This window comes from Phalacrocorax carbo, chromosome 1 (assembly GCF_963921805.1).
Source record: "Phalacrocorax carbo chromosome 1, bPhaCar2.1, whole genome shotgun sequence".
NCBI lineage: Eukaryota > Metazoa > Chordata > Aves > Suliformes > Phalacrocoracidae > Phalacrocorax > Phalacrocorax carbo.
The window spans coordinates 55,521,809-55,543,308 of record NC_087513.1 but is presented as its reverse complement, the minus strand read 5'-3'; the positions used below and the strand labels follow the sequence as shown (position 1 = coordinate 55,543,308).

The 21,500-nt window shown below is 47.3% G+C and overlaps 3 protein-coding genes across 3 annotated transcripts; 1 reads left to right on the top strand and 2 right to left on the bottom strand.

Annotated features, from left to right (window-relative positions):
• Window positions 1-173: 173 nt before the first annotated feature.
• SMDT1 (single-pass membrane protein with aspartate rich tail 1) lies at window positions 174-2,121 on the top strand. Its single transcript, XM_064453321.1, has 3 exons — window positions 174-417; window positions 793-933; window positions 1,836-2,121. The coding sequence occupies exons 1-2, from the start codon at window positions 262-264 to the stop codon at window positions 928-930; spliced, it is 294 nt and encodes a 97-aa protein (XP_064309391.1). The 5' UTR covers window positions 174-261; the 3' UTR covers window positions 931-933; window positions 1,836-2,121.
• A 2,045-nt stretch (window positions 2,122-4,166) lies between these two features.
• On the bottom strand, window positions 4,167-6,563 carry NDUFA6 (NADH:ubiquinone oxidoreductase subunit A6). The gene is made up of 3 exons (XM_064453318.1): window positions 6,390-6,563; window positions 5,675-5,790; window positions 4,167-4,359 (listed from the first exon to the last, which is right to left on the bottom strand). The coding sequence occupies exons 1-3, from the start codon at window positions 6,514-6,516 to the stop codon at window positions 4,228-4,230; spliced, it is 375 nt and encodes a 124-aa protein (XP_064309388.1). The 5' UTR covers window positions 6,517-6,563; the 3' UTR covers window positions 4,167-4,227.
• A 944-nt stretch (window positions 6,564-7,507) lies between these two features.
• LOC104048996 (cytochrome P450 2D17) lies at window positions 7,508-17,584 on the bottom strand. Its single transcript, XM_009509594.2, has 9 exons — window positions 17,012-17,584; window positions 15,015-15,186; window positions 14,220-14,372; window positions 13,418-13,578; window positions 13,104-13,277; window positions 11,158-11,299; window positions 10,356-10,543; window positions 9,276-9,417; window positions 7,508-9,146 (listed from the first exon to the last, which is right to left on the bottom strand). The coding sequence occupies exons 1-9, from the start codon at window positions 17,222-17,224 to the stop codon at window positions 8,968-8,970; spliced, it is 1,524 nt and encodes a 507-aa protein (XP_009507889.2). The 5' UTR covers window positions 17,225-17,584; the 3' UTR covers window positions 7,508-8,967.
• Window positions 17,585-21,500: the final 3,916 nt, after the last annotated feature.

The following is a 21,500-nucleotide window of genomic DNA, read 5'->3' as shown; positions in this document are numbered from 1 at the left end:
ACCCACGGGAGGCGGCTGCGGGGGCTGGCGATCCCCGCCCTGTCCGTTTTTAGGGGGGTTCCCTAAACCCAGGATTCCCCAGTTGTTCCACAACCGAGCCCGAAGGGACCCCGCGGCGGGGCCCTCACAGGCCAGTCCCGCGCATGCGCAGCGGCTATCGCGCCCCTCCCTCTCAAGCCTCGCGAGAGCCGGAGGCCCCGCCGCCCCGGGTGACGCCCTCGGCTCGGCCGTCACGGAGCCCGGTGAGGGGCAGGAGGGAGGATGGCGGCGGCAGGGTGGCGGCTGCTGGCGGCGGCGGCGGCTTACTCGGGGCGGGCGGGCCGGTGCGGCCTGCACCGCAGCCCGGCCGCGTCGCTTGTGCCCTCCCGGAGCGCCACCGTCACCCGCAGCGGCGCCATTTTGCCCAAGCCGGTTAAGGTGAGCAAGGGGCGAGCGGGTGGGAGTGGCAGCCAATCGTGGCGTAACGGTGACGGCTGTGGCCAATCAGTGCGGGCGCATCTGTTTTGGGCGGGGCGGCGGGATTGAGTGACAGGCGGCGGCAGGCCCCCGCCCAGCCGCTTCCCACCGGCACAGCTCGCCCTCCGGTGTTCCCCGCACCGGGACCCCCGCTGCTGGGGGTTGTATAATAAAGCCCGGTGCGGTCACCGCGGGTTTGGCGCCAGCGGCGGCGAGCCGCTCTTGTCGCCGCTCCCCCGGCCCCCTGCGCGCCCGCGGAGCCGTAGGGAGCACGGAGGTTCGGCCAAAGTGCACCTTGCTGGTAAAGGTTAATCTTTTCCAATCGACTCCTTGCAGACGCCCTTCGGCCTCCTCAGAGTGTTCAGTGTTGTGATCCCTTTCCTCTACGTTGGGACTCAGATCAGTAAGAACTTTGCAGCCTTACTTGAAGAACATGATATCTTTGTCCCAGAGGATGACGACGATGATGATTAAAGGGTATGTTATTAACACCCCCGGCAATCTATTTATTTGTGCTTCCTGTTTGGCTGGGGGCAGGGAGGAGAATCTCGGAACTACTGACAGAAACAGCTGTGAAAGACGCATTTGCAGTTAGACACAGGGACTCCTGCAGCTGTATTGCCTCTGACTGCGAACTTTTTTATTCCTTTGTACTGGAGTAGGCCAGACTGGTGTCTGAATGTGAAACCTCTGCAACATACATTTATTAGAGATCAGAGTAAACTGTTAGTGGTTTAGATCTTGTCATCAGAATCAGAAATAAGGTGTAGCGAGTGAGGGACTGTACTGCAGACAGAAGAGAGGGACTTCAGCATTATTACACGTTTACCTGTTTAAAGTCTTCTGCTAACTCACAGAATGACTATCTTAAAAGGAAATTAAATTCTGACAGAGGTGAACAATCTGAGAAACCTCCAGAACCCATCAGGACAAACTGGGTGTGGGTGTGACAACACTGATCTCCAGAGTAGTTGGACTATTCAGACTCATCAGATAAAGGTGAATTATTTCTGCTCTTCCTTTATCTACAGTACACTACACTTACCTCCATTTTATGCTATTCCATTTGGTTTGCCCTTGTATAAAGACTTGAGTTTGGGTCCGTTTCATTCTTTACAGAACAAGGAAGTTGTTTTAAAGAAGTTGTTGTAAATAGTGTTGTTTAGTAATCAGTTTGGTGTATGTATTCCGTTCGATAGAGATTTTCCAGCATGCAATGTGCAGCTAAAACCCGATAATTAAAAGGTTGTAAAGACTGCAATGGCCTGTGAGAAACTCCTTTTATTTAAACGCTCGCCTTGTGTGGTTCAGGGGGAGGGTACAGACCAGAGCTCAGTACGGTGTATCTGAAGAGTAATGGCTTATTATTCTATTTGCAGAACTGTAATGGAAGAACAGAAGGGAGAAAACCATCGACAAAGCAATGGTTCCAACATCTGTCACCTGTGTTTCATCCTTCCTGAACAGGACAGGGGGCTCTGCATCCCCTTTGCCACTGAGCGTCCTGCACATGTCTGTATGACAGAAACCTGTCCATCAGGGTTGAAGGAAGTGCTTGATAGGCCCTGCATCCTTGCACACACACACTCACCTCATCAAAGACTGCTTGGGATTCCTTTCATTAGCAATATGGGAAACAATTAAAGATTAAGAGATTGAGATTAATTACTTTGGTCTTGTGTTTTTATAGATTACGTGCCTGTGACCTAGCATTTCTGTCTTAAATTCTCTGCCTCCATACATCTGTTCCAGTAGGGAGACTCTCTTCATATTTACGTCCTCTTTATAAGCCCTTTTTGTAGCTCAGTACTCACTTCCAGTATATGACAGCCATCCTAGAGGAAGCAGCAGCCCCATAACACAGCCCCACTGAGAGAATGGAGTGCATACTAATGCTGGCGTGGCGGTTCAAGTCACGTTGATTTACAACCTAGCACTCTGCAGGCACGTCTGGTGGAGACTGCATCATTAATTTCACATCTCTGAGGGTTAAATACAGTATTATTGCAGAGCTAAAAGTTTTGAGTATGTTTGGTAAAAGGTTAAAACTAATGTGCTGATACATGTTACAGCATTTAATCTGTAAACAGTGAAGAACTCTGAATGCTCTGGCTCCAACTACCTAGTATTTCCTAGGCAGTTCAGTACTTCCTTCTGTATGAGCCCCAGTATATTTATTTTCTTAACTGTGTATAAACTTTAACTCTTTTCATAGAAGCGTTTGCTATTGCAATTAAATCCTTGCATAATAGACTTAAAAGGTCTTCTCTACTGCTAGGGCATGCAGAGAGTATATTCAGTCACACTGGACCAGCTGTTTTCTCAAATAGCTTGAAAGGTTAAACTATATACAATTATTTTTTTAAGCCAGCATTGCTCCAGTGTCTCATGGTTTCTAGTCACTAGATCTGGCCTCTTCTCCTGACAGCCCGCTCTTCCCTTCAGTGTTCATGTAGCTTCTAAAAAGTTCCTTTCAACGTCACACAAACACACATAAGCAGAGTGTGTAGTTCAGACAGCCACATTTGCTCCCTATTACTTGGCACAGCTTTTGATGTTTGCTCTGTAACTTTCCAATATGGCCGCTGAGAGAAAAGGGAGCTGCAATCTGAGCAACCCCTACAGCTGCTGGGGAAGGCAGCTGGCAGGTTCTTGAGTCACTCAGTACCCAAGTTGCCCCTCCTTCCCCAAGGCTGCCTGAGTATGGGGTGCTCAGTTCACCCATTCTTGGCAGCCAAACATGCTCCTGCTCCTGTTTTCTGTACAGACACACTCCATAGCACTGCTTTATCTCACCAGGTCTCCCAGCCCCTTCCTGGCCATGTTCCTTCTTCAACTCTGCCCCTGGGAACACCCCACCCCCACAGCTCCTAGGGACACACATGTACACATCCCTGAGGAGTGCTATCCCTGAGCAGTGCTGCTTTACCATCCTCACGCACGGGAGAAGGCCCCAGTATTTAGGCAAGGACAAAAAGCAGTTTGAGCATAGTACAACGATTCAGCGCTGATCACACACGGGGGAGCTCCAGCACCAAGTTATCTGCTGAAAATGCTTTCTCACTGGTGCTGGTGAAAGAACAAGTTCTTGCCCTTCTCAAAAGGGAGCTAGTAATTCCTGATTCAGGTAAGGAGGTGATGGTAGGGCACCATCTTCTGCTAAGCATCAGAACCTTTTACAGATCCCTCCCCCTTCTAGGCAACAGTACAAAACCCCGTTTGTCCATGTAATTTCATTTTGCAGCAGGGAAATAGACTCTGCTGATCTTCTTATTGCACAAAGAGCTTTATTTGCCTATTGGATTTTACGCCATTCTCCGTAAGGAAGTAAACGGAGAATAGTGACCAAGTAAAAAACACAAGGTCAACAAACTCATAGCATGAAATTGCAAAACACTGCATGAATACAGATGGGCCTCAAGCACAAGAAGGTTTCTGCAACTACGCTGACTTTTCTGCTCTTTCTTCCACAGAGCTAACACCTATACTCGGGGCTGCAGGCTAGGCAGAAAGCCCCACAGCCAGCCTGGGTTGTGGTTATTCAGCAGACACTCCAGAGCAAGTGATGGGACAAACTCCATCCACTGAAAATACACACTAGCAAAAGCCAGGAAATCACAGGTCTTCATACAGATCACAACAACTCGCACACACTCTGGATTCATTTAGTCATTAGGCTCCTAATGCACCATACAACCTTTCTGTACAGATTTTTTCTACTATATAGAACTTTATTTGTAACACAAGGCAGGAAGACACACAGTAAATCTCTCAGGGATCGTGGCCCGCGTAGAATTTGGACAGAAAGTCTTTAGGTCGTGGGGTTTCCGTCTCATGGAAATACCTCATGACATGAGTCCTCTGCTTCCATACCTGAATGGTTTCTTGAAGATCCATTTTTCCCTGTGCACAGACAAAAGAATTTTGTTCTGTTAGAGCCCGAGTCTAACTATACAGCACCACAAAAATTCTTTGAATGCACTTAAAAACACCCTTAAGACAACTGCATCAACAATTCTGTACTCCTAAAGACTGCCTGCATCACCTATACTGTGACGCAAATATATTTACTGTTCCTGCCTTGTGACTTTGTCACTTCATGTCCTACATTAACAAGTCTCTTGTCTCCACAGCACAGCTTTCCAGCCCTGTGGAATGGACAAAGGACCCTGCCCCCTTCTTAGAACCTGCCTTGTTTCTCTCATGATCAGCACCCCCATACAGTCTACATAACTTTCCTACCTTTCATGCACCTCTATTTAATTATTTTGAACAATGCCAAGTTAGCTGCAAAACTAAGTAAAATTGCTGCTAACGGCTTTGCACCAGTATTGCTACCACAGAGATACTAACATAACTTCTTCATGACTCCAATTGTACTGGTTTTGGAGGATAGAAGCACAAGGCAAAATGAGATTGCCTGGAACTACCACCTGCTATATTATCTAGGATTCTGTTTCCAGATTTCTTCATCATGTAGTGACAGACTAACTGTCTTGAAGTGGAAGAAATACAACAGGCGAGCACAGCAGTCCTTGGGTGGAAGCCTTCTAATGCATTAGAACTGCAGAGGTCAGTTCTGTTGCTCAGACCCATTTTGAAGCCTTGCCCTGCTCTTGGTATGCTGATTATTGCTTTAAACCGAGCAGGTCTCTCAGGTCCAAGACACATCCAGATGTGTTACAGACTTGCAGTGTTTCGCCACCCAAAGCCAGCCTCCCACCCAGTACTGCCACTCTAATGTATGTTTCAGAATCAGTGAAGAAAACCACATCCCAATTTAAGGAAGTAGTGTAGGGAGTAGGAAAGTAATTTTTAATGGTAAACTAGCTAGCAGCATCTTTTCCCCCTTTCTTTAACTGCCATTGTTTCTAAAAAAGAAAAAACAAAACAAACAACAAACTTGGTATTTAAACTATCACTTTGCTTGGCATACACTTCCTCTTTTAAACATCTGCAAACTGGAAGAGCCAGTATACTGAGTGACAGAAATCCATATTCTAGCAACTCTGACTTAGGTGAGTTAAGACCCTATTCCTCTGCAAGCTAAAGCAGCCTCACCCCTTACCAATAGATAAGCCAATCTGGATTGCAAGAGGCAACTCCTTCATAGTGCAAGCTGAAGAAAACCTGTCCCTCTCCTCCACCACACTTGCCACCAATTAGCCGCTCTCACATTCTCTGCAGCTTCAACAAAATGGGAATAGCTTGCTTGTACCTTAATAACCAGCATGTCTATCACCCGTGGATCTCTAACATGGGCATTCTTCAGGAACATCTCCCGCACCTTGTTACGCCCCTGTTTCACCGTGATGTCCAGCTGGTATAGGTGTACTACAAAAAACAGAACGCCCAAAGAGATCAACTATACGGCTTTTCAATTTTCCACTAACAATGTCCAACTCAACCCTACGAAACACTACACAGCCATTTGTTCTTGCAACGTCTGCCAGCTTCGCTAATTTGATTTATTTAAAACGAATAAAGGACACAGCCATGGCACGGGTCCCCGTGCGGTTTCAAGCAGGCAGGCAATCACGCCACACATCCCCGATCTGGAAAATTAAAGCTAGATTTCTCTTTTGTTTAACTAGGAGAACTCAAGTGGCAAGTGAGGCATGAGGAGACCGGGGTTCCCCATCCAGACCTCCTTCAGGGCAAGGCCACCGCGGAGCAGCCGGGAGCCCGCAGCCCCGGTAAGGCCACGAACAACCGCGTTCACCTGCCCCACAGGCAGCGGGCCAGGGCGGGGGAAAAGGGCTGCACCACGGGGCGCGGCAGGACCCCTCGGCCGGGGCGGGGGGGGAGGGTAACCGGAACCCCGCGACGGGCCCTTTCGGAAGCCAACGGTTGCGGGGTGGCCGTTACGACCTTGAGCTCGCACTCCCGCGGATGCATGCACGCACGCGCGCGCGCGCGCACGCACGCCTCACCCGTGTTGGGCACCTCGCGGTACCAGGCCCGGTACAGCTCCCTCACACGCCGCTTCGCCTCGCCCAGGTCCCGGCTGAAGATCGGCTTCACGGCAGCCGACACCGCTCCTCTGCCCGCTACCGCCATCTTGTTGCAGCCGCCGCCTCCGCGGCGCGCCCTCCGCGCCGTGCGTCCCACCCCCTCCCCGCCACCGGTGGCACCGCGCCCCGGCACGGCGACCCTCTATTGGCCGGCTGCACTGCCACTCCAGCTTTTTGGGCCTGGCAAATAGCGGCGGCCGGCGATCTCCCATCAGATTGGTCGGGAGGAACGCCAATCACGGCTGGCTGCGAGGGGAGGATGGGTGGGGCGGGAGGGACCGCGATGTGGCCCGCCCCCCGTGTCGGTTGGGCCTGCACCGCCCCTCAGGGCGTGCCCCGCCGCTGAAGGGTTGGGCGGGGTCGGTACGGGTAGGGGCGGGTTTAGTCTCGCAAGGCTGAGACGCCCTGGAGGCGGGGATGGCGACCAGCAGGAGCCGCGGCAGGACCTTCCTGAACGTCCCCGGTCCCCGCCGCCGCGTGACCCGCAGGCCCCCAGCCGGGGGGTGACCGGAGGCAGCGGGGAGCTCCTCAGCAGGGCCCCCTCCTCCCACCTGTGCTGCGGCGGCGCCCGCCCCTGCTCCCAGCACCCCCTGGTTGCCGTTCACGGCCATTTTTGGCGCGGGGATGCTTTTCCCCGTCCCGCTTTTCGGCGCCAGAGCTGCATTTTGCAATGAGCTTTGCCTCCGAAGTGCCACACCGACTGACGTTTGCACGTGCAGATGGACTTTCTTTCAATGCATTCTTGCATCCTAGAAAGACAGTCCCTGTTCTAGATACACCGACGCTTTTTATCCAAATACATGATTGCGGGAATTGTTTATGGTGCAAGTTTAGTTCATTGACAGCTTCTTCCTGAAAACACTTCCTTGTGCTGGTAACTATAAAACCAAGCATGTTGAGTTTAGTGTCATTGGACCAACCAGAAAGTAACTGAAAAGATCTTGAAAGAGGCGGGGTGCTGGCTGTAAGGAGAGAATTAAGTGAGCGTCTGAGGCAGGTCTGTGAGACAGCTGTAAGGAGGAGAAGGGGGAAAAGAAGACGTTCTAGAGCGCTTTTATTCCAGATTATTTTGTAGATTAAATGATAAATGTGCAGTTCCTGCTGAAGTAAAAATCTTAACAACGGTATTAAGTATTTGCATAATTCAATAGCTTTCATAGCTTCCAAGATGAGTATTAGATAAATAGATGTGAATGTGGATTTCTTTAGTTGTGATTATGCATAGAAGCTCCTTTATGCTATGGTCTTTTCAGCCACGTGGCTAAATGTAGTTACCACTAATCTAAACATCAACATATCTTAACACCGTGCAAAACAATTTTTCAGGTATTTTGCAGGAAGAAAGAGAAAGGTAGCTCTGAAATCTACAGCTGTACTGTTTCAAACAGTGTAACTCTATCCCTGTGTGAGTTCCAAACCTGGCCAAGAGCTGACTTTATGTAATACTGAAAAAATAAACAGTTTTCAGGAACTATTTAGGTAGGAGAGGGTAAATCTGGACACCAGGATTCCTCTTAAAAATATATTAAAAATATATATATTAAAATATATTTATGGGAATTTCTATGTTTCACAAATGACTTGCTTCTGTGGCTGAAACACCATACGGATTATTTATGTACACCTTGCTATTTACTCCTGCTGGAGTCATAGCATGACATAAGGGTTGTCAGGCATTTCTCTGGATTAAACCTTACTTTCTTTGGGGCTATATATGAAGGCAGTGCAATATGGGTGCAATAGACAGGGGTATGAAATAAACAGGAAGGAATGAAGGGGATATGTATTCATGGGATGGCAAGATTATTCACGAGGACTGCTCTGAAACTGCATTTAAATGTCACCTTGTTGTCAGAGGTGAAGCTCTCTCTCTGCCCACCAGCACCACACACCAAATCAGCTGACAGGCCATGGATTGTTTTTGCAGGAAACGAGCCAGAGCTGGACTCCTCCAAGCACGAGGCAGAGGCACACGCTGCTGTGGGACGGCACCACATGGGAGGCAGAGCTTGGCTGGGTATGCAGTGGGGCTAACAAGGAAGGGAGTGGGCCAGGAGTACTTTACAGATTTTTCCGTTGTTTTTTTTTTTCTCTCCTAGGATTGGCAAGACCCCAGGGTTGTCTTTTACCCAGGATGCCCTTGTCTTTCAGTAAACTAATTCAGGATTAATAATTCTTTTTGTGGCTGTGTGCCCAGTGAAATGCTTCTGCAACCAATGACAGCCCAAAGTACAGCAGAGCTGGCTGATTAGGCAAATAGGTACTTGCAAACTTGATCATCATTTGTTACTTGCTATGGCTGTCTGATTCAAGATCCAGGACTAGAATTAAGCTAAACTATATATTGGGCCAGATCCTTACTTTACACAGCTGGGGGCTTTTGCACAGACTTGAGAGGTCTTGAGTGGAACCCGGCATGATCCTGCCTAGACCTGCAACATTTCTGATAGGGTTTGCATTGGTGGTGGTCTCCGAGTGAAAGGAGAGTGGCATGCACTTATCTTGGGATAGCTCGGACCTGGTATGGGTGTGGGGAATTCGTGAGGGCAAAGTGACCATCCTCCCGTGGCTTGGGCTGATCCTCGGGGAGCACAAAGGTGAATTTCTGCAGGAGAGTGGTAAAGAAGATAAAGAGCTCCATCCTGGCCAGCTGTTCCCCCAGGCAGGCACGGCGACCTGCAAGAGAGGGAATAGAAAGCGTCTGTGACAGAGGACATTAGACCACACTGGACTCTCCATGGGAGGAGCAGATCACCCCTCCTGCCACGCCTCTGACTTGCAGCTGTATCCTCCCCTCAGATTTACCTGCTGAGAAAGGCAGGAAGGCCTCTGGTTTCACAAACTGCCCGTTCGCATCCAGGAAGTGTTCGGGGTAAAACTCGTTTGGCTTCTCCCAGAATGCCTCATCTTTCAGCACGGAAGACAAGTTTGTGATGATTGTTGTTCCCTGCGCACCTCCACCGGAAGAAACAACTTACATGAGAACAGCAGCATTATCTTGGCACAATAGATCACTGCTGGTCCCTCTTTGGTCCGTGTCTCCCATCTAATAGCAACCATCATTGGGTGCTTCAGAATAAGACACCAATCTCCTCTTCTGTATCTTATTTAAAACAGGGGTAAAGCAGGGCACTTTTCCATTGACATAAAGTACCTGCCCTATGCTCTGAAGCACCTGAACTTTTGCATTTTGTATCCTTACAAAGGCCATTGCATGCAAATGCCAATTTCATGGTTAGACAGTGGAAATGGCCTCTGCTGCTCAGATTCTCCTGGACCTGTTTTATAGCTGGAGAAGAAAAGCCAACTGAAATGCTTCAAAGCCCAATTTTCACTGGGGCCACGGGAAATTGCAAAGCTTTCCCATTTCACATGTCAATGTTCTAAGCTACAGGAGATATCTCAAAGCTAAAAAAAAAAAATACCAGGTTTGCATTGCTACCAGGGCAGCTACCTGTCACAGTGGCAGCAGACTGAATGCCAGTGGCATTTGAATAGCTTCAGAGATTAGAGTTTTAACTAACACCATCTTAGGAAAGCCAGGAAGCTGGTGTCCTGTGCCTCCAGAGAGCCCGTTACGCTCTGTTACTTTCTCCTTCCAACACAAGCAGGGCAGTGGGTGTCACAGCTCATCAAAAGCAAAGCAAACCTTTCCGCTGAGCTGCCACTGCAGTTGGGTTCCCACACAACCAGCACAAACCTAGAGCACGAATGTGACCATCTGTCCGGTCTTAGCATTTCAAAATGTCCTACTTCAGTGCTTGCCACTGACTGTGATTTGGGGCTGGAAATGCAACACTGCAGAGTTGCGTGGGGTCACCCGCACCCCAGGCCTGGCACCTGCACAACGGGAGGATGCTGCGTTGCCTAACTGGCCATGGTCACCTTGGGAATGAAGAAGCCTTGCAGCTCGGTGCCCCGGTACGTCATGTGAGGTAGTCCAATAGGAACGACATCCCCAAAGCGTTGCACTTCATGGATAACAGCATTGGTGTAGGGCATGCTCACTTGGTCCTCCATGGTGGGTGATCTGTCTCTGCCAATCACCTCATCAATCTCTGCCTGGACCTTACCTGAAAGCAGCACAGCTAAGGAATTAGAGCGCCCTTAGATAAGCAGAAGGGGCTTGTACAAGCAGTAGGAAAGCCAGTGGCATGAGATTGGTAGACACTGGGTGAGAGCAGGACAAACGGTTAAAGAAAGGAACAGAAACTAGAGGGGAATGCGTTTGTTTTCAGTTGCTCAGAGCCATCTGTACAACTACTCTTTGTGCACAGTGTCTTTAACAAAGGTCTTATCACTCAACATGCTGCCTTACCCCTCCTTTATGCGCTGGAAGGATACCTGGGCATGCAGCATTAGAGAATTAGAACAGATTAGGATCTATTCCAAATACAGAAAGGCGGGTACTCTGGCCACTGGAAGTCCTCAAGTAGCCTTCAAAATGAAGGAGAGAGCAAACCTGCCCTTTCAACTCCACTCTTTTCATCAGGGCTTCCCAACACTGGGTCCTACCAGAACAGCTATGTGTGGGACATGTTTCTCCTGGTTTCTGCTAGACCAACAATCACCAAAGCTGTTCCTCACTGCAAAAATCCTGAAATCATGGAGAGCAGATGTAAAGTCTCCTCAGAAAAATTGGGGTTGAAGGGAACACCACACCTCTGCCTGTCCTCCTCTCACTTACTCTGTATTTCTGGGTGGAGAATCATGTACAGAAATGCCCACCGGAGGGTGGTGGAGGTGGTCTCAGAACCAGCTGCCAACAGGTCTGAAGTCACCAGACGAAGGTTGTTATAGTTGAAACCACTCTCTTCAGCCGCCTTACCCTGCAGAGAGCAAAAAAGTTGGAGCTGGGGTACTTGCTGGGTGAGAAGACCATTGTTCCAGAGAAGTACTGAGAAGCGCTAGATCCATTTTTACTGACCAAGAAATTCATTGGGAAAGTAAAGCACACCAAGGCAATGGTCTGTATGTGACTGATGTAGTTTGGTTACCCTGTTACCTCCTGTATTTGAAGGTCATCAGTCACCTCCTGTATTCTGCGAGCTGAACGCTACACTGGCCTTCAGGACAAAAGTGAATGCCTTGTACTCTCAACTCAAACAGCAGGCCCCTGCCGCTTGCCGTCATGTCCTCCCCCAGAGGAGGTGGAACACGGTTATTCAGGTTTTATCATATCATAAAACCCACACAGTAAAGAGGAGGCTGCATTGATGTGGCAAATGCAAAATTAACAGTATTTTGAGGAGGTTATCTATAGCTGTGCATTACAGATTCTTGCTGCTTCCGCCCTGCTATTTTCTTAGAATCAAAAAAAAAAATAAATCAGGGTATCATTGCTGCCTATTAAGTCTGCAGCACCAATTTCAGCAAAACTGGTCTCTCATCCAAATGCTAATTGAGCTCAAATTTGTTAGCATATGAGATATGACAAGCTCTCTGCATGAGTTCATCTGCTTGTCTTTTCTAATCCTCTTTATACTTTCCTTTCCTAGGGACTAGCTTCTGATAAGTTATTCTGTATATTTTGATGCTGTTGTAATATGGATGGCAATTAATAAGGCATTTAAGACTCAACTGTTACTCCAATAAAAGATCTCTAGCAAGGGAGCAAATGGGCTGACCTGACCAAAGTTAACCCAGGAGAGGGATTTATCAGACTGGCTTATCAGGGGACCATGGTGAACAGAAGAGAGATGTGACAAGTGGCAACGTGGTCAGGCTTACATCCACCCCAAATAGTACTGCTCAGTGCAGAGTAACAGAGGTCATGTTGCTCTGCACATGCGAGCTGGCGGGGGGCTAACGCGTGGACTGGAGGTGCCCAGCACCCACGGCACAGCAGGGGTCGTTATGCAGAGCAGCAGTCCAGCCTGAGGACTCGGACGGCGGAAGCAATCTGCAGGCAGAATTTGCTACTGTTGCTCATCTGGCACTTGAAATTGTGCAGAAACGTGGTGGATGGATGGGCTGATGCAAGTACCTTTGATCTTATACTGACTTCATGCCTGACTAAATCAAAGGAAAGACTCCTTTTAATTTCAGTGAGGTTCAGATGTAGGCCTTCATCTGATCTGTAGGGAGCTAGATCTTAGCAAGCAATTCAAAGACATGTATCCCAAAGGAGATGCTATCTTTCCAAGCCATAACTTGGTTTAAAGGCAGGCTACAAACTGGGCAATGATACCAAAAAGCCAGTCTGTTGCGGCAGTTGTGTAACCGATTTTGAGACATCAGTCATTAAGACACTGGCATACACAGGATCATGCATGTTTACTTGTCCCCTGGCGAAAACTTAGAAATATTAGTGAACTCTCAATTATTGCCTTTTAAATGCTTTCAAAATGGTGTAGGCTGGAAAGATGGGAGTTGCTAGACTCTGAGGGGAATGTGAAGGTAGAAAATGGGAACAAGAACATCAGCAGATAATACAGTCTCTTAAGACAATAAAAGAGGTTACAGCATGAAGAAGTTAACACCTTTCTTCGCAATATACAACATGGAATGAAAAAGAAGGAAATTAGTAAGAGGGTTTATACAGCTTTATGAGGAAAGTCAGCTTTTATCAACAAGCTTAAACAGGCAGAGGAATTTCCCCTGGATCCTGAGGTTCTGCTGGTGTCACCCTACCTTCTCCATTTCCTTTAAAAATGCGTCAGTGAAATCTCGGGTGTAAGCAGGGTTCCAGGTCGCCAGGTGCTTATCTATGAGCCCATCTATGAAGTCTATGTATGCCTTTTGCCCTCGAAAGACTTTCTGTGGCACTCCCGGGATGCGCAGCAAAATGGGCACCACGTTAAGAAGCTGGGATGTCAGAATCAGAGAGGGAGGGAGAGAGACAGAGAGAAGATATTATGTGATGCAAAAAGAAAAATAATGAAAACACAATGCTCTCAAGCAACATAGGGCAGCTTCTTACAGATCACATTACACTCTTGGTTTACCTGAGGCAGGAATCCAGCTTCTTCATTCAAGGAGTTTTCAAACAAATGTAACAGCTTCTTGAATGTCTCATCACCATAGCTGAAACGCTCTCCATAGATGGTGGTGCAGATCACGTTGCAGACTGCATTATTTACTAGAAAACGTAAATCGAAAGGACGACCTAAAGATAGAAATGGAGACCAAGCAATAAAGCTAAGCAACACCAAGCTGTTGAACCTCAGCTGTCGGCAATGAGAATACACAAATGCCTCCTTGACTCCTTCAAGTGAGAAAGCCCCCAGACACCACTCAAGGTACAAATGCATCATACTAGGAAGTGAAGATCTTCCCATCTCATACTACTATTTGGTCAATTTTTGTTTGAAGGAGAAAACTCCCAAGAAAAGCTGAGTTGCAGGGTTGTTCTTTGACTTGACAGATAACACTTCACTTTGTGTCTAGATGACAAGCGATGTGCTGTGAAAACTCTCAGCTGCACCTTTATTGCATGTGATAGTATGTTCCACTATAAAGGCAGTAGTTACCCAGCTCTGGGAATAATTATATTTTACCTCTTGATTTCTATTTATTTCCTATTTGTGACCTGTTTCAAATGAATTAGTGTTACAGTAGCCCCACTGTGTAAAGCAGAAGTGGCTTCAAGGTAGAGCAGGGTCACTAATGCATGTAGACTAGAAACACTGCATTTGCTGAGGAAGAGAGCACTGCATGCAAATGAGAGTGGCTGTAGTATTACTCCTGTCTCTGCATCACTGTATTGCCTTTTTCTATGATATCCCCATCCTTCCGAATGTGACAAACCTTCTTCAGCATTGACTGCAGAGCACAGAAATCCCACTTCCTCCGTCACTCGCTCCTCCAAGGACTTCTTTCCCATCCCAAAGTTCCTCAAGGTAGAGAGTGTGAATTTCCTTATCTCCCTCCAGATGTGGCCATATCTTGCTACAACAATCCCTGGAATTATGGATGAGCAAGAAATGTCAGTTTGCTAGAGAACAGCGGATGTGAGGTTGGAGGTTCAGGTCTGTGCAGATAGATGAAAAGAGTCTGATCTTGTACAGCTTGTTCAAACAGCAATTCTGAAAATGGATTACTGCACCTTCTAATGCATGTGCATGGCTAGCGAAGGTGGAGGAGGGATTCAACGAGAGCAACAAGTGCTGTTAAGGAGGAAGGAATCACTCCTCCCAAACCATTCAGCATTGCACCCTTAGCTTGTGTGAACTGGGTAGCGGCTTGTGCCACTGCACAGGAGCTGGAGAACGACATGCATGTAGTGTATGAGCATAAGCAGTAATCCCTGGCTGTCAGGAGCTACCAGCTCCAACGCTGGCAGGAAAGTTGTACCACTGATAGTGTCCTAACACTGCTGAAAAGGTGTGTGCTAGCACCTGGAGCTGAACTACAGCCACTAAGGGGAGCCCCCTTTTCATCAAATCTGATTTTGTTACCACCAAAGGCTGGCAGACATACGAGATTGTCTAGAGGGACATGAGCAGGTGGTACCGTACTAAGATAATCTTCCATCTACCCATCATCTACCCACTCCTCCCTGTGCTAGTGCCAGTGGGGAATGTCCATTTCCAAGAGACTTGCCTTCAGATTTATTTCCGTAGCCTAGATGTTCATATACTGGGAAGTATGGCCGGTCAGCAAAGTCCTCTGATCTGTGGACCAGGGCTTCCTTCACTGTTTTATACCCATTCAGTACTACCAGGTTTGTCCAACAATTCTGGAGACTGAAGATGTTTCCGAACTTCTTGTGAAGCTGCCAAAATAAAAAAGTACATCCCTGAAAATGAGCTGAATGTAAAGTAAAAAATATCACCATATCCTTCCTTAGGGCCTTTACTATTTAATGATTTTTTTTTGAGGTGCTTTTATTAGGAGACCTTCAGCTGATCTTTGACCTTTGTCTTCGCAGTGCAACAGCTCAGAGCGGTGCCAAACAGCAGCTGAAGGAGGGATCAATGCTCTATGAGTGAAAAGATTTAGACTATACCTATCCTGCCCAAACTGTTGCCATGACCATTGTGCAAGTATTTTGGATTTTGTCTGACAACACAAGGTCAAGAACATTGTTGGGGATTTTCAAAGGCTGCACGCTCAACAACAAATTATTTCATAATACTTGCATTTATTTTGATTTGAAAGATTAGGCAAGTTTTAAGTTAGTCTGCTTCTGCTAGAAAGAAATATTGATGTTAAGGTGGTATGTAATATATTTTTTTTTAATATCCATTTGTTCCTAAAGATCTACCCAGAGCCTGGTTCCCAGAAACACAGTTGGAAGAGGCAATTCCACACTGGAGTTTCAGGTCAATGTTCTCCCTAAAAGGAGCATACACTTCTAGTAAGACTGGGAACGGGCACACACCCTACAGTTGTTGTGATCTATAAGAGATGTAATACTGACAGCAGGATGGCTACACAGGTAAGCCTGTCAGCCATACACCCACCATGGGAGCTTGCCATGGAGCGAAGTCTCCTCCAGGTAAACAAGTCCTTTGACTGGACATGGACTCCTGGGAAGGCAGGTGGAAGCTCCCCTGCCTGTCAGTAACACTGAACAAAGTGTTTGGGAGCATGTTGTTGTAACATGGTGCAAGAGTAGCAGTGCCCCAGAGACTGTGCTCTGTTTTCTTGCTCTTTTTTAATTTGTTGTTGTTGTTGTTGTTGTTGTTGTTAAAAAGCTAAGTGTCTTTCTTCATTTCCACACTGTAGCAAAGCAAGGAAGCGAAGTACTTAAGACTATCAGCAGTGGGGTGGGAAAGGGAATTAGCACTTCACTGGCACTAGAAATACATCATTAAAAGCAATTACTGGTCAAGATTGTGGTTAGCATGACCCTGACGTGATGTGATTTGAAAATGGTAATCTTTTGGACTATATGCAAGCAAATAATACAAATGCTATATTTAGTTTCTCCATTTGGCAGATTTTGGACAGACAGCTGAACAGTGCCAGCCCAGAGAAAAGGCCTTTAGAGTTTGCAAACTGAAGCACAAAACCCCTGTGGTTTATCTGCTGCAAGCTGTGCCGTGCTTTTCCTTTGAGAAAAGCTAAGCCCTGACTTTGAATAGGAACACTACTGAGATTTTGGGCATTGCTGCTGGGGCAAATCCCACAAGCTGATCCCTTTAACTGAAACTGTCACATGCCTGTTGGCGTGCTTAATTAACTTGCAGGGAAGTCTGCCATTCCTGCAGCCACATCCCCAGCCCTCAGGTATGTGCTTGTCTTCTCTTGTTTGCACATCTCCCTGTTCCCTTGCCCCCACACCTGCCCACACGTTAAGTCAGTGGCCAACTCTACAGTAGAGCAAGTGTCATCTATCACTGGGTGCACAACAGCATTTCCCACTGAGCTCACACAGAGATTGAGAGATGGAGGCTGGCAAGTGTTGGTGTGTGATTATCTATTTATCTGTATGCACCAAGTGGTGTCCTTCGGCAGTGACTTGCTTCATCCTGGACTTTGGAGAGGGCATTGCCCCTTAGCTTTGTGCAAGGGTAGATTGTGCCAGGGTGTCCCCACCCCTCCAGGGCCCAGGGTCATGTGAGGGGCACTTCGTTGCAGGGGCCAGCACTCACCTGGTTGAAGGAGAGGTGCGGGTTGCGGAAGTCAATGTACAGCATGGTCCCAATGAACGGCAGCGACACTGGGCCTGGTGGATAATGGCTCCACTTCTTCCTGCGCTTCATGAAGTCAAGAAGTAAAGTAAAGACTGTGAGAAAAACTCCCAGTATAGAGATGTTGCTCCAGCAGGATGACAGCTGGGAGCCTAGCCACAGGAGCAATGACATTTCAAAGCCTGTCTACTCCTTGGTCTTCCAGTTTTGCCCCAAGACTGTTTCTGCCTCCTTTTGCCTCTTCTCTTCTCTTCTCTTCTCTTCTCTTCTCTTCTCTTCTCTTCTCTTCTCTTCTCTTCTCTTCTCTTCTCTTCTCTTCTCTTCTCTTCTCTTCTCTTCTCTTCTCTTCTCTTCTCTTCTCTTCTCTTCTCTTCTCTTCTCTTCTCTTCTCTTCTCTTCTCTTCTCTTCTCTTCCCCAGGCAGCTGTCGTCTTTTCCTTGCTTTCTCTTCTTCGCCACACTCTGTTTTTCTGTCTCCCTGCTTCTCTCTCCCTGCAGTTGCTGGCCTGTGAATGTGGGACTTGACTCAAAGCCAAAGCTCCTCCTCTGCTCAGCTCAGCCTTGGGGGAGTGGTGATGAGGGTCATCCCTCCTCTTCTTCCTCCTCCTCCTCCAAAGCCAGAGCTCAGAGGCCACTTTGTCCCTGCTGATGGTACTCTGCAGCACCTGCAGTGCTCTGAGGGCTCCTGCAGTGGTGCCCTTCGTGGAGCAGGCCTGGGTGAGGTCCAGGTGTTTGGTTGCCCTCTCCCACAGCCAAGGTGCAGTTGCAGGGAGAAGCAGCTCCTAAACAAAAACTGTCCAGGTTTCTGTTTGCAAGACTGAGTATTTGTTCTATTGGAGCTTGAGAAAGCTCAAATTAGGTCAAGTTTCCCCTTACAGAAAGCACTTGTCACAGAACTTTGCCTAAAATGGTGACCTGAGACTTTAAAAATTATTTACATTTCCGGGAATAACAATCTTTATCCAACTCCAAATATCAGTCAGGACAGTGACCTTGATCTTTGTAGAATACAGCTCACTTACAAGGGAGGAAGCACATGTATTGCAAGGAGCCTCGACTTTCCAGCCTTTGGGGCTGCAGTAATGCAACCACAGTTATGGAAATAGTCAAGTATTTCCTAAAACAGCACAGCTATGTGCTCCTGGCATCACTGCCATCAGAGATCAATAAAGCTTGCTCTTATGACAGTTAGTTCTAGCTAAAAAGAAGCAGTAAACCCATCACAGTTTGATCTGTGATCTCGGTGTGATCAGAGAAAAGCTCCTAATGGAGCAATTGCTGCAACAGTGATGGAGAGCTCAGGCTGCAAAGTGATGCACCTGCAAAGACTGTGCAGTCAACTCCGGTGTGCAGCCAGGGCCTCAAAATGCCCCTTGCTCAAAAAGGCACCTAAAAGCTCATTATCTGTGTACAGAGGTGCCCTCTCTGGAGTCTTTACAGCATGATCCTGCACCTCCCTTGTGAAAGCATCATGACTCAGCATTCATCTCTGGTATCTGTAAACAAACATATGCAGCATGGGAAACAACCAGGGAAATTACTAGCACCCACACAACTGCAAAATTACGATTCCTTTTGGATTACAGAGGCACGGTGGGATAGTTCACGTGGCTGGAGAGCTGCCATAGATGGATACAGGCTTTTCAGGAAAGACAGGCTGGAAAGGGTGAGGAGTGGTTGTGCTTTATGCAGAGGGGTACCCAGAACTTTGCCATGGGACAGGTGCTGAGCCAGCTGAGTGCTTCTGGGCAAGGAGAAGGTGACAAAGCAACATGAGCAATGTTGTGGTAGGCACTCACTGCAGACTAGCCAGTCAAGGAGGAGAGAAAGTCAATGGAACCATCGCACACAGTTACAGGCCTTAGGACTCAGGGGTGTACTTTAACTGGAAGGGCTATATGATTGGGCACAATCCAAGTGTTTTCTGGAGTGTGCTGAAGACAGTCTCTTAACATAGGTGATTGATGAGACAACTAGGGGAGATGCTCTGCATTTGTTGTTCAGAACCAAGGAAGAATTGGTCCAGGACCTGGTAGCCAAGGGTAAGTTTGCCTGCAGCAACCACAAGACCGTGGGATATTAAATCCTGCAAGAAGTCAGCAGGACAGAGAGCATTACAGCCCTTGCCTTCAGGAGAGCAGATTTCACTTCATTCAGGGATCTGCTTGGCAGGATCCAAAAGGAAACTTCCCTGGAGAGCAAAGTGATGTTCTTCCAGGGCAGCCTCCTGAAAGCATGAGAGCAGTGAATGTCATTTATTACCTCGACTTTGGCAAAGCTTTTGACACCATCTCCCACAGTATCCTTGTAGCTAAATTTATGAGATACAGACTGGCAAAATAGATGATAAATTAGGTGGAAGATTGTTCAGACTGTGGAACACAAAGAGTCAGGGTCAGTGGTACAGAGCCCAGCTGGTGGCTGGTCTCTAGTGATGTCCTTTATGTATCCATATGGGGCTGGTAAAGTTTAGTGTATTTATTAACAACCTGAATGATGGGACAGAGAGCACTCTTAGCAAGTGCAGCCTGGGAGAGCCAACAAGAGCTGCAGTATGCTTGCAGAGTAGTTTGGGAGTTTGTTGGATTCTAAGTACCTACCACATTTCAAACAGCTCTGCTGCGAGGTCTTAGGAGACAGAGCTGTGACAGTCCTGTACTCAGAGGACTGGCTTGAGCAGGAGATAGCTGGGTTTTAAAAGGTGATCAAGGGCTTCCTCTCACACAAATTTTCATGACCCATGCTCTCAGATGACAAGTGAAAAGATCGGAAATGTTGTCCCAAGAACGACAGTGGACATTTCCTGATCACCACACTGGTAAAAGGATGCTACCCTGCCAGTTTCAATTTATTTTGAGCTCCAAGTTTATGACTTCAGCTGAAAAATATCCACCTGGGTTCTTTCCTTTTTGCTCATCTTGGCTACAGCCAAAGGCTGTTGGACTCCCATCACTCACCTCCAGGCTGTCAGAAGGAGGGTTGATTGGAATTCAGGAAGTAGATTTACTTTTAAGGAACATTGCCTTGAAGGCCATCGGAAGAGTAACTCTCCAGCTGCTCTCCATCCTGGGAGCTCGGCCTTGACACAAGGCGTCAAAACTGCAACCTGAGAAATGCATGAGCCTAAGAACAAAAATACTTTCTCTCCCTCTTCTTGCCCCATCCACCTTTCAAAAGGTCTCTGGACAAATGACCTTTTCCTCTATCCCATTCAGGCTGCAAACTAGCCAACGCCTCCACTTTTGGTTAGTAGCTTGGACTGCTGTTCCTGCAAAGGATGGGAGCAAGTGTTATTGCTTAGGTAATTTCAAAAGAACAGTTTTCAAAGCAAGCAAAGAAACAATAGACAGCAAATCTCTTTCTGAGAGAGAGAAAGAGAAAAGGGTAATTATCCTTCTGAAGAGTGAAAGATGTTCATTTACATTTCTTTTCAGTAAAATATTTTGAGTGATTATTCAAGTCAGAGAAAAAATACCTCCAAATCCATACATACTAATTTTAGCTAGCTGCAGCCCCGCTGTGCTGGGTGTGTGCCTTTGTGCACAGCCAATTAAGAGACAAGCTAAGCGAAGTTATAGAAGTTACATGCAGATGTTACTGTTCTTTGATTGGACAACCTGCAATACAAACAGAAAGGCAGCTTTAAGAATAATCTTATTAATATTGCTTCAGCAGTAAGGTAATGCAAGAATTTCCTGCATGATTTTAATTGAGCCTTTTTGTCCATATATTCCATAAGATCATCTTTAATTACTGTCTCATGCTATTTTTCCTTTCTGAAGGACCCTTCCTTTGTTCAGTGCACAGGATAGATGACCATCATTTACTAATCCTGTTTTAGTTCTAGCATTTGACTTCAAAGCCTATTTTGCCACCTGCTGTTCACACCCTGCCCAGAAGGGTGTTTTAGTTGGGCTTTTCCACAGTGGTCATCAACGGTTGTGTGGGTTCAGAGCAGGCAGTCTTTTGTACTCGCAGCGTCCCTGTGAGGTGCCACCAGTGCAGAAAATGGAAACATGAGTCCAGATGACCTTCTAAGTGTTGGTACCTAATAGGAAAAGGCTAGAAGCTGGTTTTGATGGCTCCTGACTGCCACACACAGCTGTCCAGGACCCGTGCCCAGCTCCCGGCTGGAGTTGCAAGAAGCTGCTGCAGATCTTGCTGCAGAATCACAAGTTTGGCACCCCAGACAAGAAGGTCATAGATTAGTGCCTGTTTATGAAAACTGCTGTTTCAGTAATTACCCAGCATCACATACTCATTCCTTCGCAGAGTTGCGGTGAGAATCTTTCAATGGCCAAAGAAACCCTCTTCCGGCTCTCCCTCTTTGCGTCAATACTGGATCCAGTCAGGAAGCACTGGTCACATAATATTATGACTTCCTTGAGCTTTCACAAGTTTTTAATCCAAATCGCAGCAGGCTGTCTGGCACTGTTAGGTGGCTACAAACC